This window comes from Perca flavescens, chromosome 8 (assembly GCF_004354835.1).
Source record: "Perca flavescens isolate YP-PL-M2 chromosome 8, PFLA_1.0, whole genome shotgun sequence".
NCBI lineage: Eukaryota > Metazoa > Chordata > Actinopteri > Perciformes > Percidae > Perca > Perca flavescens.
Genome location: NC_041338.1, coordinates 27145245 through 27168160, shown reverse-complemented (window position 1 = coordinate 27168160; position 22916 = coordinate 27145245). Strand labels below are relative to the sequence as shown.

Genomic DNA, 22916 nt, shown 5'->3' with positions numbered 1-22916 from the left:
ACGTCAACCTCGGAGGGGTGAGGGAAGGCACTTGAGCCACTCGGGGCAAGGGAAACAGAGGGCTAGATTTATCAAGCCGTTTGCGCCGGTTTCCAGGCGCTAATTGGTCGCAAAGACTGACGTAACCGATGCGGGCTATTTACAAACAGGGCGCACTTGGGTAAAATCTCAGATTGTCTGCCACATGAGCGAGAAGAGACAAGTTGCGCTTTCAATATGCGTTCGTGGGAGGGTCGTGGGGAAAGTGGGAGTTTCACCCAAAAAGGTGGGAGGATAAGCGCAAAGTGCACCTAATTATATATTCTGTGGTATTTACAAAGACTGTCAGTAAGAGCGCGTCTCTATTCCGCGGGGAAAATTCTCCGCCTCTTAAAAGCAGGTCTGAACCAGCCGCAATCTAGTTTCCTCGTAGACCTTTATGCCGCTGGTGAAATGGCAACAGTCATTTGAGCAAGACGAAGACATAGGCAAGGCTGAAAATGTTTTTAACATAAGAATCACACTTTGTCAGTGAACACAACATCATTTAGCATTACAGATCAAGCAGCCATGCAATATTAGAGTTACTTGAAGAAATCAAAGATGACATTGAATCACCCACTCAGCGTTCACATCCCATTCCAGCAGTTGTTAAACTCCTGGCTACATTACAAATATTGGCATCAGGATCATTTCAAACAGTCATAGCATCAGCAGTGGGAATATCGCAGTGTGCACTCAGCCATATCATAGCACAAGTACCGCTTCGCTACAGCGCAATTTACGGTATAGTGGGCGAAGAAAGACGCTGATTGCCTGATGGTGTTAGGTTTGATAAATACTACGCAAAATGTGGAAGCATAGCGTGCGCTATTACCGAACTTGCATAAACAGACGCAGCGCAAACTGCGCCAGTGTTAGTAAATCAGGCCCAGAGAGAGGCCATAGGGAACAGAAAGTCCCGGGGCACAGGGAACAGAGAGTCCTGGGGCACAGGGAACAGAGAGGCCTCTGCAAGGCCACAGAGAAGGCAGAATCCTTCAGGCGGCCGGCGACGAAGGAAGCGCCCCTCAGGCGACCAAGCAGGACTGTGAGGACTTCGAGGTGGTGGTCGGCGAAGGTAGAACCCTTCAGGCGGCCGGTGGCGAAGGACACACCCCTCTGGAGGCCGGCGGCGAAGGCGGATCCCTTCAGGAGACCGAACAGGATGGCTCAGGCTGAACCCCTCAGGAGACTTGGCAGGCCGGTGAAGGCTAAGACCCTCCGAGGGCCGGGCCAGCAACGGGTCAGCTGAGCTGGAGCCAGGCGACGGGTCAGCGGGGCTGGTGCCAGGCGAAGAGTCAGCGGGACCACTGTCCGCCAACAAGGTAGCAGGAACAGGAGTCGGCCAATCCGCCGACAAGGTAGCTGGAGCAGAGGTCGACTGGACCGCCGACAGAACCCGGGGGTGCAGGAGTCGGCCGGACCGCCGACAGAACCCGGGGGGGCAGGAGTCGGCCGGACCGACAACAAAGGCAAAGTCTCAGGGGCGGTCTTAGGGGCGCCGGAGACCGGCAAAGCCACCTGGGCACTGAAACCCGTAAACAAAGACTGGGAGAGTGGTCGACGCTGACTCTGGGAGGTCTGAGAGGTCGGGCGACGCTGACTCTGGACGGCTGGAAGACTCTGGGCGGCTGCACATCAGCAGCGGCTCTGGGCGGCTGCACATCAGCGGCGAATCCGGGCGGCTGCACGTCAGCGGCGAGTCCGGGCGGCCGCTAACCAGCCGGGGTACCGAGAGGCCGCTATCCGGCCGAGGTTCTGGAGGGCTGCTAGCCAGCCAGGAATCTGTGAGGCTGCTAGCCAGCCGGGGATCTAAGAGGCTGCTAGTCGGCCAAGGTTCTGGAGGACTGCTAGCCGGCCAGATATCTGTGAGGTTGCTAGCCAGCCGGGGAAGCTAGAGAGCTCGGGGGCACTAGAGAGCTCGGGGGCACTAGGCAGTGCTGGAACACTGGGGAGCTCGGGGAAAGTAGCGAGGCTGCAGGCTAGCAGGGAATCAGGGAGGCCGCTAACTAGCCCGGAGTCAGGGGGGCTGCTAGCTAGGCTGGATACAGAGGGACCGCCAGCTAGTGGGGAATCAGGGGGGCTGCTAGCCAGCCGGGGATCTGGGAGGTTGCTAGCTAGCTAGGGTTCACAGAAGCTGCTAAGTAGCCTGGAGTCAGGGGAGTTGCTAGCTAGCCTGGAGTCAGGGGAGTTGCTAGCTAGCCTGGAGTCAGGGGAGCTGCTAGCTAGCCTAGACTCAGGGGAGCTGCTAGCTAGCCTAGACTCAGGGGAGCTGCTAGCTAGCCTAGACTCAGGGGAGCTGCTAGCTAGCCTAGACTCAGGGGAGCTGCTAGCTAGCCTGGGCTCGGGAAGGCCGCTGAACATCAACCCAGGGTAAGGAGAGCTGCACATACGCCCAGGGTCAGGAGAGCTGCACGTCAGCTCTGGCACACTGGTCAGCTCTGGCACACTGGTCAGCTCTGGCATAGGCTCGCTGGACAGCACGGGCTTGGCTCCGCTGGACAGGGAGGACTCTGGGCTGGAGAGAGGGTGAAGCAGGGCATGGCGTCGGGAGCCATGTTGTCGTCTTCCCCGTCTCCGGCCTCCACGGTTCCCACGGAATAGGGCTAGGCGAGTTCCCTCAAAGGATTGCTCGTAGTAGGGGGTATCTGCAGAACCGGCAGCTGCTGAGCTGACAGACAGGCTGGTGGGCATTTGCTGGCACTGGGTTAGGCCGGGAGTGTGAAGAGGAGTGTTGGACGCACACTTAGCCAAATATTGAAAAATAGTCAAAAATGTCTCTGGCTCGTCTCCTGGTGACTGAACAGAACAGACAGGACTAGAAGTAGACTGGGTGACGGACATGAAACCTGTAGTTAAACTGCTAGCAGGTGAATGAGTCTGAGTAGAAATGAACCTTTTAACCTAATCTGGAATTGAGTCCTTAAGCCAGGGCCTGTCGGACACCATTTTACGAGCTAAAGACAGAATTGCCGCTTTCTGGCAATCACTGCCTGTCTCTTTCCACATTGGTTTCAGCTCTATCAGGTCACAAAGTAGTTCAAAAAGTTCATCAGAAAAAGGGCACGCAGGATCCATAATCCAGACAGGCCTAGAGCAGCAACCAGTAGACAAAAAAAAAAACAAAAAAAACAACTGAGAACCCACCAGAAAAAAGGAAGTACCTCCGCTGGGTCCGAGTGGTCAGATCATTATGTTAAGTTCAGCAGGGAGGAGTAGGGAATGGTGGACCCAAAATGCAGAGGCAGGCAGGCAGGAGAACGTAGAGGTGGAAGGTTTATTAAAAAACCATAAAAAACAAAGTGCAAACAACAAAGGGAGTCCTGAAAGCAGCAGGCAAAAAACCAATCAGAGTGTAGAAAACAAAAGCAGGGAATCCAAAAAACAAGAGCAGAAAACAAACCAGCGACTACAGAACAAAAGAAATCCAGGGAGCAAAAAACCAGACACGCGCAAACACTGGGAGACACGACAGGCACATAGAAACACACAAAATGATCTGACACTGGACAAGGAGAACACAAAGACTAAATACAGAGGGTAACAAGAAAACAAGCAACAGGTGACACTAAGGCTGGGAAACAGGTGAACCACATTAGGGAAATCACAGAGGAGGGAAAAACACCGGAAGTAAATCAGACAAGACAAGACAGAAAACCAGACCGTCAAAATAAAACAGGAAACAGAACATACAGACACAAGGCAAAACAAGACAGGGACTACAGCTAGGCGAGACAAGGGAGGAAACACTGGTTACAACAGAAAACAGAACAAATACACAACATAAACAGGAAACAAGAACAGAACCTCAAAACCAACAGAACTCAAACCCCAAAACCATGACAACTCTTTTCTTAAACCTTCCCCTACCAAGGGATGGACACATATTGATGGGCATATACAACATACAAAAGAAGACACAATACTTGCTCTGTAAAAAGAAAATAGTTCTCTGTAGTCATTAAAACCTGAAGTTTGGGCCTTGACCCTGCTTCATGAAGGTCCACAACTCTTTTCTTCCTCCTTATGGTCCATTTTTGTTGCCAGCATTTTGTATTTAGCTGTATGTTCTTGAATATTTCACAAATATAACTCAAGCGCAGAAATTTTGTTGATTGAATAATGGTTTAATAATGAATGCACTGATACTCCAACAAATGTTAAAGCACATCTTAGAAATGAATAACTCAGATGTGATCTGTTAGAGGTTTCTGTATCCCCAGAAATATCAATTTATCTTAAACGGGGACATTGTTGGCCCTTGGTGGCATATTTGGGGTGCCCTATATTTGTGCCTGTAGCACTGTGTGTCCCAGACAAGGACTTCAGTTTCCTTTCAGCACACTCTCTGTCCTCTGTGAGTGCACTATAACGTTTTGCTTTTAATGGGAAATAACTGACACTGGCCCACACAACACCTACCTTATTAGGAGATTCCTTTCTGCTTTTACAGCGGCATTGCAGGTGCAATACACGAGCACCAGTGGTCATGTTATTATCACCAGTGCCATGAAATTGTCCTATATTTTGTGTTTGTGCTTTGATTCATAAAAACAGGTATCTGTAACATCCACTCAAGCAGTAATTCAGTCTCAGATTGCTTGCGTAGTGGTTAGAGAGGCCGTGCTATATGTGGAAGGTTAACCAGTGTGTTTTCATTTGCAATATTTGTGAGTAGACACCAAATCCCTACCTGCTTCTTTACTGTACTTGTGTGTTGTTTAGAATGGAAGTATCAGTTAACATTCTTACATGGAGAGCAAAATACATGAAGAGTCTTCCATAGGTTGAATCTCAAAATCCTCAAGGTTACAAAGATTGATTTTTAAAGTGCTCATATTATGCTTTTTGGATTTTTTCCTTTCCTTTATTGTGTTATATACTGTATCTTTTGTGTGCATGTTATAGGTTTACAAAGTGAAAAAGCCCAAAGTCCACCCCAAAGGCACTTAACATCTCCAACAGAAAACATTGTTCACAAACTGCTCCAAACAGCTCTATTGTATTCCAGCCTTTACTTCCATGACAAACAGGCGTCACTTTGTAACACACGTTATAGTGCTCGCATAACTGCTAGCGTGGCACTCCCTCATACTCTGCTTCTGACTGGCTGGTAGTCCTTACCTAGGTGCGACTCCCAACAAAGATGGAACAGAAGTGAGATGCCTCACTCTGTAGCTAAAACAGAGAGCTCAACTCACAGGGTGGAAAGAGGAGCTGCAGCAATGTTCAGTACAACACAAATGTGGTGTTTCTTGACAATTAAACCATGTAAACCTATCCTGGTACAACCTCTAAATACAATTATGAACCTGAAAATTAGCATAATATGAGCACTTTAAACTTTTAAAGAAACAAACCTCAGTCATAGTGGGCTATGGTCATGGGCTCAGAGAAGGAACTACTATATGAGGCTTAATGTGTGCTCTGCTCTGAACCTGTGAGCTGGCCCCATGCCTCGCACGGTTGGTGCCTAAACTGCTCATTCAGAGCTCATTTCAGAGCTGGGAATCCTCCTTCCTACTCTCAGCTCCTGCACTCTGCTTTTATGTCTCTCTCTCTGCCTATCAGTTTCTCTTTTATCTGGAATCCATCTCTTTCTATGTTATCTCCATCCCTCTCTTTGTCTCTCTAGCTTACCCTTTATTATGCTTCCTTATCTAACCATGTCATCTGACACTTCTCCTCTGCTTTCAGCCTCAGTATATTTCATCCCCTTTCTTTTTCTACATCTCTAGATTTTCTCTCTCTTCATCCCTCTATCCTGGTCTGTCAGCCCTTTCCTCTCTCTCTGTTCTGATTTCTCTCTCTCTCTATCCAACTTGCTCTTCTCCGCTCTGTGACATTGCCACACACATGCATGCACACGGTCACAAAGTCACACACAGGCACTCCCTCACTGAGATTAGCTGGCCTATTTGAGCTGTGCGGCATTGCTCTTAGGGATTGTGTGTGATTGTGCATGTGACATGTATGGTGTGTTTATGTGTGTGCACGTGCTTACAGGAGTGTGTGTGTGTCTACATGTGTGCATGTGTGACAAAGAGTGCTTCCAGAAGTGTGAAATAGAGGATTTGAGGCAGCTGCATTTGTCATGGGGCTGTGACTTTAAAGCTGAAATCCGTAACTTTCCACAAGTTCAAACTACAGCAGAGATGACAGTGTATCTAGTGTTGCATTTGTGAAATTGTTTCACCTCGTTGTTATTGGTTCGCAGAAACAAATGTCACCAACCCACCTGGTGAGGTGAAAATGAATGTAAAATTTAGTGAAGTGAGGAATATAGGAAAGATAGCACGGGCACTGCTAGACAGCCTGGGTATGACCTGACAAAGACAACTTTTCTGGCACACAAGATCATAAACAATGATACACGATTTGCATTTTGGTCACTAGCCTAACAGGGAGATGCAACATCATATTGCATCATACATGAGCCAATACTCAAAACTGTTACTACTATGTGCATTCAATTAATTACTTTTTCATGATTAGAGTCTATCTAAATGCCAGTGTGCACCAGATGGTTGTCTTATTCACTGAGGCACACTAAGAAACTGCCCCGTCTGTCGCTCACCTCGCTGTCTCACACATGCACAAGATTGCCTGCACTGGCAGTGAACTGATAGTATATTCCTATGTGACATTTGAGAGGGGACTGAGTGCTTTTTCTGTGTTGGTACAGTACAGCATGTCCTGATGTGGCTGTGATTTGATGGCTGGATTTACGGCAACAGACGGTGACAGGTTGTGTTCTTGCTGCACAGTATGTTTACACATGAACCACTGAGACCAGATCACGTGGTTTGTGTAAAATGTAACATACTGTAGTGTAGTGTAACTGTGACTGAAGCTGTTGTTTCCTTCCTATCTCCTTTCTCTTTAGGTGATGTCATTGTCTACATTAATGACATCTGCGTGCTCGGCACCACACACGCCGATGTGGTCAAGCTTTTCCAGTCCGTACCGATCGGTCAGAGCGTGACCCTCGTGCTCTGTCGAGGCTATCCTCTGCCCTTTGACCCCGAGGACCCAGGTGGCGCAGCAAGCACCTCCCTGACACCCATCGGCCTGGAGCACCGCCCCCTGGTGGTGAACGGCCGTGGCAGTTACGACCCCTACCTAGAGTATCTGTCGTTGAGCTCCCAGCTGCCTCCTCAGGCTCTGGCCCAGGCCGGAGCCCCTCACCCCGGGGACACACATCTGGATGGCTCATCCCTACCGCCCACCACACCCGGTTCGGCATCGGCACTCACGCCTCACGACGACAACGTGTCCATGGCCTCCTCTGGGACTGCGGGGGTCGCTGGGGCAACAGCACAGGGGGCAGAGCTTCTGACAGTTACTATGGTGAAAGGGGCGGAGGGATTTGGGTTCACTATTGCCGACAGTCCCACTGGTCAGCGAGTAAAACAGGTAATGTGTCATGATCACCTGTACATCTCTTAATTCACTTATTAGACCATGAATAGTCCGGAAATGAAAGGGTTCAGACCTGTTTGATGTGTATTTTACTGTCTCTGTTTCAGGAATGAAATATGTTCTTTTAACAGTTAAATCTCAGTAGTCAGCTAAACTCAGTGATTGAGTTGAGTTACACAATAAACTTGAGGCAGAATTAAAACAGCAGGTCAAGGTAAATTGAATTCATTAAACAGCTCTAAGTATAAAGATTGAGATAATAAGAACAAAGTGAGCTCAGCCTGTGAAGGATTTCCTATGTACTAATATAGTAATACATGATTGAAAGACTAGACTGTCCTAAATAAGTTAGGGAAACCTGGCTGTAAGGAAAAGATAAATTAGAGAAGATGAGTTGCAATGATGCTGTTTCTCATCCCTGTTGTATTTTTACCTTAAAAAAACCTTCTGCCTGTGGACTTGTTACTGGTGCATTTTTCATTGTTTCAAGAATTTTCGACAAACAATCTTCATGTCAATATCTTGTAATACCGATAAGTCAAAATAGTGCATTTGGCTGGTCGTGTAAACCTCGGCTTTGGAAAAACTGGTTTTGGAAAATGCTGAAATAATCTCACCCAACTGGTAGATTGTTAGACACATGTGATTTTAGGGACCAACAATAGATGACTTGACTGGTTTGGAGATTTTCTTTTGCAGAATAAGGGGGAAAGCATGAACTAAGTTCCCTTGATACAAAAATAACTCATATTCTGGTATTAGGTCTAATCCAATTTTATTAATTATGATAGACAATAGAGGTTTTGTGTTTATGTGGTAATATGAAAGTACCACAAAATCAAATCATAGCGAGTCAACTTGTGTGACGGTGCGTGTGTTTATGCGATGCAGGTGCTGGAGCCAGGCTCCCAGGGAGCGTCAGGGCTGATAGAGGGAGACCTGATCCTGGAAGTGAACCAGCAGCCAGTGGCTGCAGCTGGACATGGACGAGTGGTGGAGATGCTTAAAGAGTGTCCTGTGGGAGCCGAGGCTACTCTCCTCATACAGAGAGGAGCAACAGGTGAGACACAGACTTGTTTCTTTTCTGTTTGTCTGTTTGTGTGCTTGGTTATTATTTAGATATTCTAGTACAGTTTCACTCTTTCTATTGTCCAATCATAAGGATTACAAGGAAACTTCTAGATAACACAACTAGTGCCAGTTAAACCAGATATAGTACAGATTCATAATAAATTAAATGACATATAATAAAGTTTATATTGTACTTTTTGATGGTTAAAGCATTTTCATTTTGTAATGACAACATTTGTTTTGGGGTTGTATACATTTAATTTTTATTTCTCAAGACAGTCAAAGTAAAATAATTTCCAACTCTTTAATACCTGGTGATTGTCCTTGATCTATTTATGTCAGCAGTGGTGGCAAAAATGATTACAGCACAATTAATATCAAAGTGGCAATTCGGTACCTTTCAAAGACCAAGATAATTTTAGCAAAAATAAAGAAGGCTCCGGTGCAAGAGCAACTGCCCAGCTAAATATAAGCTTTCTTCTGATGAGATGCACAAATATCATGTTACTGTGCATCTTCAACCCCAGCTGCAGCTTTGCAAGAGAGGAGTCAAGTAAAGTTGACAGTGAGAGCTGAGAGAGCAAAAGAGATTTTGATTATGATAATGTTGAGAACCGTTCTATTTTAGAACACGTTTAAATCACAGTGGCCCCTTACTTGAAAAACAATTTATGAATAGTAATTAAAAACAGAAAGATAGAGAAATAACAGAAAACTGTGAGAAATCAGACAAACCAAAAACAATTACACCAAAAAGCAATCAAGCTTTAGGGAAAGCATTTACAACAATTGCTTGTTTGCAAGTAAATGAACAAAGATGTCTTGAAGCATCTCAAAGATGTGATTGATCTTAGAGCTATTCCAATCAAAGGGGGCTTTAAATTTAAATGAACGCCTGCTACTTTCTTTGGAAATGTGAGGCACATTAAAGGATAGGTATTCGGTGTGTCTTAAGCTATAATTTGTTTGGTAAGGTGTTAAGTATTGTTTCAAATAGGGTGGATAGTTAAGATATATGCATTTGAAAATTATCTGAACCAGTGAAACTGTCTCCTAGCGTTAGGTGACTCTGTTCTGTAGGGGCATCTCAACACAAATCTACAAATACTATTAAAGGCAACAGTCAAAGGCTTAAGGTTGGTCTCAGTAGTGTTCTGACATACTGCATCAGCATAGTCTATACTTGGAATTAATAGTTGCTTCACAATTCTTAACCTGATCTGCTGTGTAAAACAATTACTCGAACTAAATAGTTTAGAAGCTAGAAGAATAATTCTGTCTGGGACAAAACTGGGCAAATTGTATTATTTTTTGAAATAACAGTTTAATAGTTCAGGATTACTTCAGAGACCAATAATTTCTGCATGTTGATTAAGAAAAAACAAAACCTAAATGTTCCCCTTGGGGAAAGTAGATCTTTGCAGGAGCAAACTGCCACATGACATATTATGAGACTCAAGAAAAAAACAAATATTTTGTTTAATGTGTTTTATAGGTTTTAACACATGCAGAGAATACACAGAAATATTAAAGATCAGAGATCAATGTAAGCAGATGTCTTAGTAAGTGTTGTGGTGTCACATCATGTGTTAGTGTTTTCTAAATGGGGCTTCATCATCAACAGACAGGAGTAACACAAGGGATTTAACAAAGGAAAGTTTTGAGATACAACAAATCAGAAGCTGGTTCAATTCAAAGTACAGTGGAGAGTTGGGAACATTGCTGTGGGGAAGCGGTTTCATTTCCACTGGGACCACTCATCTTCAAAATAAATGCAGTCATTTTAATGTAATTACTCTGGACAGAAATGACTGTAGAGAGTGTTTTCTAGCCAGTAAACAAGCTGAACTGATGTTGCTGTTTGGCTACCTGTACTGACTGTATTCTAAACCCTCTGGAATGATGGATTATACAAACATAATTTTCACTGTGTTTAGGTTCATAAATGGTCTTTTTTGATGTGATGTTGGTTTAATTGAAACAAAGAGAAAATATGAACCAAAAAGCTCTAAACAAGCAAACAGTCCTATTTGTAATCTTCAATGTTGCAATCTTCAAATTCTCCACTATATCTTGATTCACTGATCAAATATGATTTATCTCTGTGTGTGATTGAGTGTCCTTCTGAAAAGCTATTTTCATCTGGATTTTTCTCACAATGGCACAATGTTTCCTTCTTCACCCACTTGAATTTTAAGCAAATATTACATTTAGAATTTTATTGTTGTGTTTTTAGACTAGGCTAGTGTTGTTCCACAATACCTGTCCCATGTTGAATTCCTGAAGCAAGCTTTGCTTGTAATGAGCTGATGTACACCAGCTCAGCATTTAGCATTGTACCTTCCATTTAGGGAAAGAAGGAGATGACCACATGCCCTCAATCTCAGAAAATATTTCAATCAGGGTTATAGCTAGAGTTGGGTATAGTTTGGTTTTTTTCCGATACCGGTGCTAAAGCGATACTTTTAAAAGGGTGCCAGTGCCTAAATGGTGCCTGAACCGATACTTTTTAAGAACATTAAAAAAAAGAAGAAAAAAAAAGAATGGTACAAAACAACAGTCAGCGACATTAAAGAACGGCTTGTTTATTGCTAAGGCCATATGGTCAAAAGTAAAGGATTTAATAATGTAATAACTATAACTTATAACAATGACTTATTTCACTAGTAAATTGCTGTTGAACGACAAAAACAACCACCAGATGGGAAAAGGGTATTTTACAATAACTTTGAATGCACCACGAGGCTACCAGTTTCAAGTGAACGTACTGTCTGTGTTGTTTTTCCGACAACTGCACACTGTTACGTCCCGCTGATGGAATCTTCTACAATGAAATACAGTCACACATTACACCGTTTAGCTGTCAGCATTTAACCATGTTTAGGTTTAATCCAGCTACTACCTAGTGGTAGGCTAACGTTACCTGCTGTCAAGTGTAGTGTTAACTAGCGTCACATGCAGCGATGCTTTGGTTGTCCGTTTTGGAGCATCAGAGAGAAGCGCAGGCATATCAGTGGCACCGAAATGAGGCCCCGAAATCCCTGTTCCTATTCGGTCCGATAGATACCGGTCGTCAAGGCACCGGTGCCATATTAGCACCGGGTCTTGGTACCCAACCCTAGTTATAACATAGCAGAAAGGAGGAATGAGGGTGCCTGGGTGGCTCACCTGGTGGAGCGAGCACCCATATACAGAGGCTCGGTCCTCAGCGGCCATGGATTCGGTTTTGGCCTGCGGCCCTTTGCTGCATGTCATTCCCCCTCTCTCTCCCCTTTCATGTTTAAGCTGTCCTGTCAAATAAAGGCCTAAAATGCAACAAAAAGAAAAAGAAAGAAAGGAGGAAAGAGAGAGCATTTTACAGTGTCGAAGTTTGAAGTGCAGTTATTGTGTATTCCCAGGGCGACATGGAGTGTGGCCATTTTCCCTCTTATGCTATTTTCTACAAGATTGGCCACCTGTGGAAATTAAATTGCACAGTGAAAGCTTTATTTGTTTGACATGTGCTCTTGCACTGATTCTCTAAAAAGTGTTCTGGTCACAGGGTCAAAATTGGACTTGATAATTAGGCCTACTGGCTGCCTATACCACTGAGCCCTTGGCCATGTGACAAAAACACACACACTCAACCACACAATGATTGCCGAACTGCATCGTTTAACAGCCTGGGTGAAAGCTAGGGGAGTCAACAACAAAAAAATAAAGATACAAAGATCATAAGTTCATGTTTGCTTTTGAAGTGCCACCCAGCAGCTTTGCCCTTCACATTTTAATGCTCATTTAGTCATTACCGTCTATAATTTGTCTAGAGATAAATTGCCAGGAGTGAAGAGTTATTTTGCATTGTTTCTGAGATGAGAACAGAACAATAAAGAGGAGTTATAGATGCACTCTCTTTTGCATTGATCCTTCTTCATGGATTGTATCTAATTAGGGATGAAAACAATCTGCATATGCATCTCAGGTTTAATTAATTGAAGTGTGACAGGAATTGCTATTGCAGACCAGAAAAGCTATCCAAGACATTAAAATACTTAGTGATCTTGATACATCAGATCTGATCTGATGTAAGCTGCTGCTGTGGGTTTGTTGATTTTCACCAGTCCTGTTGTCGCCAGTCTTAAAGGAACACGCCGACTTATTGGGAATTTAGCTTATTCACCCTAACCCCCAGAGTTAGACAAGTCGATGCATACCCTTCTCATCTCTGTGCGTGCTGTAAGGCTGTCTGACGGCTCCAGCAGCATCAGCCCATCACAGAACCAGCAGGTGAATGGTTCCAGTAATCCTACTGCTCCGAATAGTAAACAAACCGGGAACTATATTCTCAGGTGGAAGAATATAGTACTTGGGCGGAGTGATATGCTCGCAGCAAGCCTGTCTGAGAATATAGTTCCCGGTTTGTTTACTGTTAGAAGATGGCTGTGTCTCATGTTACGTTGTTTTTTGTACACACTGTGACTATACAAATCACAACATGTAAATAGGAACATATTGGCGTTATTTTGTCACTTTTGTCACAATTGGGAGCAGTAGGCTAGTTGGAACCAGTTACCTGCAGGATCTGTGCTAGGCTAAGCTAATGCTGGAACCGTCAGACAGCGTTACAGCACGCACGGAGATGAGAAGGGTATGTATCAACTTGTCTTACTCTGGGGTTTACGGTGAATAAGCTAAATTCCCAATTAGTTCCTTTAAAGTACATTAGTAAAACTTATTGGAGATATGTTGATAAACTGTTGCCTCATCCTAGTGAATTGATTGTGTACTGTTTGTTGTTCAGTGAATTATACTCAGTCTGTTACGTGGAAGCTAATAAGTTCTACTAAGTCTGTGATGTGCACAAATGACCAGTGTTGGGCAAATTACTGAAAATTAGTAATTAGTTAGAGTTACTAGTTACTTCTTTTAAAAGTAATTGAATTACTTTACCAATTACTGTATATTTAAAGTAATTAGTTAATTGGGAAAGTAAATTTTAAGTTACTTTTATGTCTGCTTTTTAAATGTAAATATGAACAGTACTGAACAGTCAAACACAATAAACATAATTTCTAAACCTATTTATTGTAATCAACAGGGCAACAGGCCTTCAAATCAATCAGTAGTACAAAAGTCCTTTTTAATACTTGAAACAAAATAACAACTGTCTCAGTCATTTTCACAGTGTTTTTTTTTTACCACATTAGGCCCAATTAAATAAAATTGATTGGCCTACAGTATACCTAGCAATCAATTTATTCAGCTCTGCCTGGCTTATCGGCTGCACTGCAGTCCGTGTAAAATCTAGCTTTGGTTGTTTGCATGGAGTGGCGCCTTCTGGGGTCTTTCGCTGCTAGCTTTACTGTAGTTAAAATGCGCCTGTGCATATACTGTGATATATACGGTAGCACCCAAAACATGTGTCACTGCTCACTTGTTACTTGCATCGGGAGTTCAGAGTAAAGAAGACTAAATGATAAACTGCCTCTTTCATTATCATTTTACAATGTCCATACTTCCAGGAGAGAAAGCTCATTATATTGGCCATGCTGTGGTTTAATGCTCATTGTTAGATTGGTGTATCATTGCGCCACTATAAGGTCCTGTGACGTTAGATCAGAAGCAGCTAAAGTAACGCGTTACTTTGTAGCGCGTTACTCCCAACACTGCAAATGACTCATGTGTCTTCAGCAGGAATAGAAAAACAGTAACTGTGTATGTGACTGCACGTCAGCATGCACAGATGTGTACATGAGCAGCTGAGATCAAATGTGGTGCTGAGCAGTCAAACATCTCATGACCATGCAGAGCCACCATCTGCCACCTGGTGGTTAACCTTTGCAAAGACATACACTCATGTTTCGCTGTCAAATATGCCAAGGATGCTGAAATTTCCCCACACAGATTAACGCATCATCACATGTACATACACATATCTGTAATCAAATGTACACACATACACACAGCTTGCAATAGAAATCCTTCTAAATGCTATGCTGAATGTGCCAAATTACATCCCTTCCCCCAAAGATGCCATATCTTCCAACCTCACCAGTTTCTATCAAACAACTCAAGACAACGGCCCCACAGGGACTATCAGCCTGACACACCAGGAACCTCTCTGACTCTCTGTGTGTTGCTCTCCTCGCTGCAGGGTGAAAGAAAGGACAAGGTCCTTTACAATGACTCCGATGTGCAAAGTGTCAGGAATGCTTAAGCATGTTTGTGTTCACAGACATAGGATTTGTGCAGAACATCAATGGAATTTAGCTTGCACAATTCAGATGTGAGACTGAGAGCATCAGTGCTTTGTGTGTAACAGACAGGGTGTTAGACTTCCACTGCATGTGTGAGTGTGTTTGTGTTAGTCTCTGTGTCTGACTGCTGTAGCGTGGGCACTCTGCCAGAGTTCCACTGAGCTCTGGTCGTGTTCACAGCTCCGTCCCCTGACATCGCAGTTTGAAGCGGAGCCAACCACAGACTAGAGACATTTTGCAGCACCAATGAGGATGCAGATCATGGCTGTGGGGGAAAAAAGGGTGTCAGGCTGCAAAAGCCAATCAGGCTGATCTGAATGCCATCCAGAACTCAGCAGGCTAGTCTGTGAGGCTGGCCTGCCAGACTGTCTGACCACTGACTCCAGAGAGAGGCCACATGAAGCCTGTCTACCTAATCATTCATTTGTAATTCATCAGCATTCATACGAGTCTGCCACACTTCTGGCATATATGCCGATGAATTGTATTAGCATTTAAATTAAGCTTAAATGCCTCGGTGAAGATGACGCTCCTCTTTAATATGAGTGGACAATTGCTTTGTAGCTCGTACTCATTTCCCTCAGTAGGTCATAAAGGAAGGTTTCCTGAGAATTAGTTATTAGAATTCCTGAAGGGCTTCCCTTAAGGCCCGTATTCCCTGCAGAACGTGATTATTAGCCCCAACCTCACGCAGTGCCGTCCCTCTGTTGCTACTACTGTGCTAAATCATTTCAGCACCACGAACAGTTCTTCTCAAACCTCCATTCATGTACGGGGAAGATGTTTTTTCTCTTTTAATCATATTCTTGTGTCTTCCTACACGCTCAAAGACTAAACAGGGACCTTTATTTTCATAATGGGAAAGATTTACATGTAGAAAAGATGCTTTACTTGGGACGAATGGAGGAGGGCGAGGGTTGGAAAATGAGGGAAGATAAAAGATAAAAGTGGAAGGAATGACAGAAATGAATTTATTTTAATTTTCTTTTGTCTTCACATGGACTGGCAGTGATCTATTGTATTTAATTTCCGTCAAATCTCCCTTTGTTTGCTGATTTTGATGGAAAGTCCTGCCATTCCGCTCTGCTGCTGAGTGCTCTGGCCATCATCTGAGGAATCTAAAAAGCAGGCGGATGTAGTTGCAGAGTAATTCCGTAAATATATTTTATCCGATGCACTCTGACATTTCTCAGGAAATGTCATTAACGGAATAAATATTAAATATACCAGGGTTCTCTAAAGTTTTACAGTTGCCCAGGTTTGATAAAGGATACATCAGGGATGCAGGAGTCTAGCATGCTTTATGAGTGTGTCTATGTGCTTCTATCAACATGTGTTAAGATTCAACCTGCATGTTTATACAAAGCACCCATTGCATGTAAATCCCCCCATGCGTAAATGTATTTGGGTTTTGGCAGCATAAATGTGTTGTATGTCTTAGAGTCAGTGGAGTCACAGAGGAGTGGTGTTGATGAAATTGTTGTTGTGATGTAGATTGCTCACTGCTTCCTACATGCAGATAAAATATGACTTGCAGAGAAGTTTGTGTGCGTGTGTGTGTGTGTGTGTGTGTGTGTGTGTGTGTGTGTGTGTGTGTGTGTGTGTGTGTGTGTGTGTTGGGGGAAGGGGGTCTGTGCTTTTGCCTGCAGCCAATGATGTAATTATGTTGAAAACAAATGCAACAACCAAACCTGTTTAGGAAGAGTTACACAAACAAAGTCAAAACAGAGGAATATGACTGAGATGTTTTATTCACGTTGAAGTGCTCATATTGGGCTTTTTGCCTTTTTCCCTTTCCTTTATTGTGTTATATATATTTTTTGTGCATGTAATAGGTTTACAAAGTGAAAAAGCCCAAAGTCCACCCCAAAGGTACTTACCATCTCCAACAGAAAACTCGGTTCATAAACTGCTCCAAACAGCTCTATTGTAGTCCAGCCTTTACTTCCGTGACGAACGTGCAACATTTTTTAACACACGTTATAATGCTCGCCTAGCTGCTAGCGTGGCATGCCCTCATGCTCTGCTTCTGACTAGCTTGTAGTGCTGACCTAGGCACTGCACATGCGACTCCCAACAAAGATGGAACAGAAGTGAGATGCCTTACTCTGTAGCTAAAACTCAAGAGCTCAACACACAGGGTGAAAAGAGTGCTGCAACAATGTGCAGTACAACACAAACGTGGTGTTTTTTGAAAATTAAACTATGTAAACCTATTCTGATATAACCTCTAAATACAATTATGAACCTGAAAATTAGCATAATATGAGCACTTTAAGGGAAGATGTTTTAACAAATTTTATCAAATACCTCATGTATAAAAAACCTTTGCACATATCCATTATAGTTTGTTTTTTGTCTGTACAGTTGTATTTGTATTTATCTGCATTTTTGTTTTGTAAGAATCCGACAGATTATCCGTGTCTGCTCTCTGTAAACTGTGTTTTCTCTTTCGTCCTCAGGCCACATCTCTCCGTGGAAGGGCTCCAAACAGGTACAATCATTGAAACAAATATGTTTCTGCTTTTGTGTGTGTGGCTTCGACTGAAAGAAAAAAGAGACGGGGAGAAAATGTGCATCTCTGAACCAAATTTGTTTGTTGAAGCAGAGAGGTAAAATTGCAACGTGTAGGATTTGTCATTGGACTGTGTTGCCTCAGAGGTGTTTGGCTTTTTTGCTTTATTGTGAAATGAGCCAGACTGTCGTGACCTGCTTATTGGTTTGATCACATCAGATCTCACACCTCACCAGCTGGGGAAAAGCTTTTCAGATTTCTACTTAAACTGCAGCTGCTTATACAATCAACACTCATTCATGGTATTAGAAAGAATATTCAGACACAATAAATCTCATCTCATTTAGGTTCACACACAAATTCCATCATTACGGTTACCTGACCTTCATTTCTGCACATAGTAGGCCTTGAATTTGTTGGTTGAACTTCACTGTCATTCATTTTTGGATTTGAAAACAATGTTTATAGAGATAATTCATCACTATAAACACAAAGCTTTTCTGTTTTTTTCTACACATACAGGCCAAAAGTTTGGACACACCTTCTCATTCAATGAGTTTCTTTATTTTCATGACTATTTACATTGTAGATTCTCACTGAAGGCATCAAAACTACGAATGAACACATATGGAATTATGTACTTAACAAAAAGTGTGAAAAATGAAAACATGAAAACATTTTGTCTTATAGCCACCCTTTGATTTTTAAAAAGTAGCAAACCCTTTGTTTTTTTGATAACTTCTGAAAGTCACCTGAAATGGTTTTCTCTCACAGGTGTGCCTTGTCAGGGTTAATTAGTGAGGAATCACCTTATTAATAAAAAAAAGCAAAATGGCTTTTGAAGAATCTAAAATAACCACAGGTGTACCCTTGTGAGGGTTAATGAGAGAAATTAGGGTTTGCAGAGTTATCAAAAAAAGCAAAGGGTGGCTACTTTTTGAAGAATCTAAAATATAAGACATGTTTTCAGTTATTTCACACTTTTTTGTTAAGTACATAATTCCATATGTGTTCATTCATAGTTTTGATGCCTTCAGTGAGAATCTACAATGTAAATAGTCATGAAAATAAAAAGGAAACGCATTGAATGAGAAGGTGTGTCCAAACTTTTGGCCTGTACTGTATGCTAATATTAGTTCTTAAAGGTCCCATGACATGGTGCTCTTTGGATGCTTTTATATAGACCTTAGTGGTCCCCTAATACTGTATCTGAAGTCTCTTTCCCGAAATTCAGCCTTGGTGCAGAACTACAGCCACTAGAGCCAGTCCCACAATGAGCTTTCCTTAGGATGTGCCATTTCTGTGTCTGTATTGAGGAGGAGAGAGGGAGGGGCAAGGTGGAGGGTGGGGGTGTGGCCTTGACCAACTGCCACTTTTCTCGTTTGAAAGCCATGATGTCTCTCTCTCATGGGTTGGCCAAATTCTCTGGGCGGGCAAAGCAGAGAAAGGGGAGGTAACCTTGCTCCTTATGACCTCATAACAAGCAGATTCCAAAATGGCTCATCTGAGCTTTCATTTTCTCAAATGCAGAGCAGGATACCCAGGGCTCGGTTTACACCTATCGCCATTTCTAGCCACTGGGGGACCCCAGACACGCTGGGGGAACTCATATTAATGTTAAAAAACCTCATGAAGTGAAATTTTCATGCCATGGGACCTTTAAATCTTGTGTTTACATACATACTGCAGGTCAGTGCTGTATAGTATTTGTTATATAGTTTGTTGCTTTGTTGTTTTCTCCTGCCCGCATGGTGCAGTAACACGTGGGCTGTTGCCAGCATTGTCTGCCATGACTTAGTCTCACTTTGCCAGATCTCCAGCCTGCAGCCATACAGTCTTGGATCTCCACAGCGCTGTGGAGTAAGGTCTGGCTACACCACAGATATATTCTGGGATAGGAAAAAAAACGCATTGAGTTGTTTGCATTTCTTTAAACCAATCACAGTCGTCTTGGGCGGCGCTAATTTCCGGGCGCAGCGACGGTGGCTCTGCAAAATATTTTCGGGGAAATAAATAAAAATATTGAATTTTATGTTAAATGTTCACATAATAAAGTAATGTAAGCTATTTAAATTAGCTGGATTGTGGTAATTATTAAATACACTCTCAGACAGCCACATCATTGGCCTTAGCTCTGAAACAGCTGAGCAAATCACTGATGCATGACAACAACAAATGAAGAGATTCTTCTTTAGAAAATCGTTGTCGACATGAACACACTGATACAGATACAGAATTACTTATAATTAATTTATAGAAATATGGATCTGCTTTACTGCTAACTACGATAAACTTTTTTTATGCAGATTTTAAGCACATTTACTGGTTGGAGAGTGCTTAATAAATCATCTTATTTACATTTTGAGCATTATTCTGTTCGGGTTAGGCTTGAAGTACTTAGCCGATTGACGTGCCAGAAACACACGTACTTTGCACAAAATACCAAAAACTTGGTTTACGCTGCATCATTTAAAGGGACCTCCCACCGGTTTGTGCCTCTCCTTCCACCTGTGCATCGTGTACTTCGCTCTGTGCACCAAAATAAGGGCAATAGGCGGTAGGTGCTGCCTGCGCTGGTCGTTAACAAAAATAGGGCCCCATATCGTACATTTAATATCTGTTGTTGGTGTTTTCCTTGTAGTTGCCTGACCAGTGGGACCCACATGGCAGCCCCCAAGCAAACCTGTCCGGTCCAGTATTGCCACCCGGCATGACCTTCTCAAACCAGCCACAGCACCGCACATCTGTGCCGGACTCCACTGAGGGCTTCGATCTTAACAAACCCGACCCCTATGACCTTTACGAGAAGTCGAGGGCTATCTATGAGAGCCGACGTGAGTACTGAAACAGTTCATGGTAGATAGCAGTATGTTGCTGTAAATTGCACCTAATATGGTGATTTGAAATGAGTTAAAGAGTCAAACATTAATGTCTTTATTTGTGTCTCAGGTCCAGAGTATGAAGAGGTGGAGGTGCACCTGCTGAGGGAGAAGACCGGGTTTGGCTTCCGCATCCTGGGGGGAGACGAGGCCGTGCAGGCTGTGAGTCCGGACGCCCGTGACAAGGCTCGTATGGGACGGGCTGGACCACACATATTTTTAACTTCATACACACCAACCTCGTCTGACCTGCACATAATCTCATCTCACACAGTTACACACATTGTACCAACATCTGCTCCACACACACACACACACACACACACACTTACACACAAGCGCTCCTCAGGTTTCTCACACTGCCCTAACTGCTCAGTACCTCCCATACTGAAGAAACGCCTTGCTAACTTGTCCACATGTAAAACAGCATGCAAACTATGGTACAGAAGAAAATATTTAAGGTGGAAAAATGTTACCATGACCCAAAACTAATTTCCGACCTGGATAAAGCAATTACTGAGTGATTCCACTGTCTCTGTTTCATTTTCTTCACCTTCATCTATGCTGCTAATATTGATTGTCTTTGAACAGATTGTTATTGGTGCTATAATAGAGAACACTCCCGCTGAGCGCGATGGGCGTCTTCAACCTGGGGATGAGCTCATTTCTGTGGATAAAAATGTGGTGGCTGGGAAACCGCACAAATACGTAATAGACTTGATGCACGCAGCCGCTCGCAACGGTCAAGTCAGCTTGACTGTGAGAAGGAGAGTGCAAATACCTGGTGAGGACTTTAAGCTTTTTTGTTCTTTTTTCTTTTTTTCACACTTAACCAAGACTGGAGAACGTGCTGCACATTTCACTGGCATCAAATAAAGAAAATGAGACAACTTGGACAGGACACACATGCTGACAATTTGTGTTCAGGATCAGTATGTACTTCTCAGCCACTCATCTTTTCTGTGGTAGCAGATCATACATGCATCCATGCAAGGACACACAATCTAAAACTTATTTAAATCTATAAGGATCTTATGTAAAAACAACGAAACACCAAGCATTTTTCTGAATTTTCAGTATTAACTCTGTGTGCCACAGACAATGTGCTCTCTGGTGCACAGAATTGCCCCTCGCGAGCATGTGTGCGTTTTGACCAACAACACAATGATAACCTGGTCGGTTCACAGTGACACAGTGAAGGCAACTAAGAGTGAATCCTGAAAAGTCTTTTATTGTACAAACATAGAAAAACTTTTCAAGAAGAGCAGTAATACATTGGCTTATATTTGGTGTGTATCACTGATGCTGCGATTTAAACAGACTGTGTTTTACCTGTGTAGTAGACTTGTGAGCGATCTACTGTGTATGGTGCGTGGTGGGTACAGAAATTTGTACACACTCTCTCGAGCACAGCTGTTGTGTTCACTGTTGCTGGTTGACATGTAAAACAACATTAAGCAGGAGGTGTCCAGTGACCATCCAGTGTGTTCAATACTGAATATTGAGAAATGTTACTTTCTTTTAGCTTTTGGAGGCATTTAATGACATTCCACTACACATATAGTGGGAGGGGGGGATTTCCATTTTTCATATATATATAGTATCATATAGTGCATGGGGCGATTTCACACTCCTATCCTTATTCGTTTTAGGCACTGCAGCAGGCTCTGTGGTTTGTGTCTTTCTAAATGCAGTGCAGTTGCAAGGTCATACATACACAAGAGTCAGATCCGTCAAATGACAAACGGACAAGTTCAATTTGACTTTGACACAATGTCCCTGCGAGAGGTAGAGAAGTGCACTCCTGCATGCAATACATTCTGCAGAACTGGAATTTCTCCACTGGGTACAACAAAAATGTAAATTGAATAGCCACTGAGAGTAAATTGGTCATGTTTTACAGTAACCTAGCTGCTGCTTTGACTCATCCTATCTCCTCTCTTGCTTCCTTTCCTCCAGGTGAACTGTGTCCTGTGAATGGCCGCAGCCCCGGCTCTGTTTCGACACAACACAGCTCCCCACGTAGCGATGCAGCCTCAGCTTCGGGCCCTGCAGCGGTCGCCGTCCCAGCTGCCACCTCTCCTCCAGAGGGTTCTGCTCTGCAAACTAGTGATGTGGTTATTCACCGCAAGGAGAATGAGGGCTTCGGCTTCGTCATCATTAGCTCCCTGAACAGACCGGAGAAGGCCACCGTCATCAGTAAGTTGTTTCTGTCTGGAGACCTAAAGGTTGTTACTGAACACAAATGGTGATTTGCAAATACTGATGACTAAGGATCCTAAGGGTGGTGACTGTCCTAGAGTGATTGTTTTCAGGGTTTCACTTTAAGTATTATTTATTTTTTCATAATGATTTTAAATATATTTAAAATATGTTAAAAGTATTTATAAGAGGCAGTGGTGGGATGTAATTATATACATTTACTCAAGTACTGTACTAAATCTGAGGTACTTTTTTTCTTTTCTTTTCATGCCACTTTACTACTTCTATTCCACTAGATTTCACAGAGAAATATTGTACTTTTTACTCCACTACATTACTCTGACAGATTTAATTACTAGTTACCTTACAAAGTAAGATGTTTGCACACAAAACACATGTAGTTAATAAAATACAATGTTTTATTATAAATTAAACTAAAAAATAAATTGAAGGACAGCTGAAATAATTAGCCCAATAAACACTTACAGTAGTTGATTGAAAGAACTGTTTGGATCGTTTACGGTTTCTAAAATGTGAGGATTTTTCTGCATTGAGTACTTTTATTTTTAA

At 43.0% G+C, this 22916-nt stretch overlaps 1 protein-coding gene across 1 annotated transcript in view; it reads left to right on the top strand.

Moving 5' to 3' along the window:
- LOC114559533 (membrane-associated guanylate kinase, WW and PDZ domain-containing protein 2-like) overlaps positions 1–22916 on the top strand; it is an 89079-nt gene that overhangs the window by 58682 nt on the left and 7481 nt on the right. Inside the window, 7 exon segments of the mRNA XM_028584216.1 lie at positions 6908–7437; positions 8335–8503; positions 17213–17244; positions 19907–20099; positions 20215–20306; positions 20736–20928; positions 22104–22343. Of these exon segments, the coding sequence (XP_028440017.1) occupies positions 6908–7437; positions 8335–8503; positions 17213–17244; positions 19907–20099; positions 20215–20306; positions 20736–20928; positions 22104–22343 (1449 nt within the window).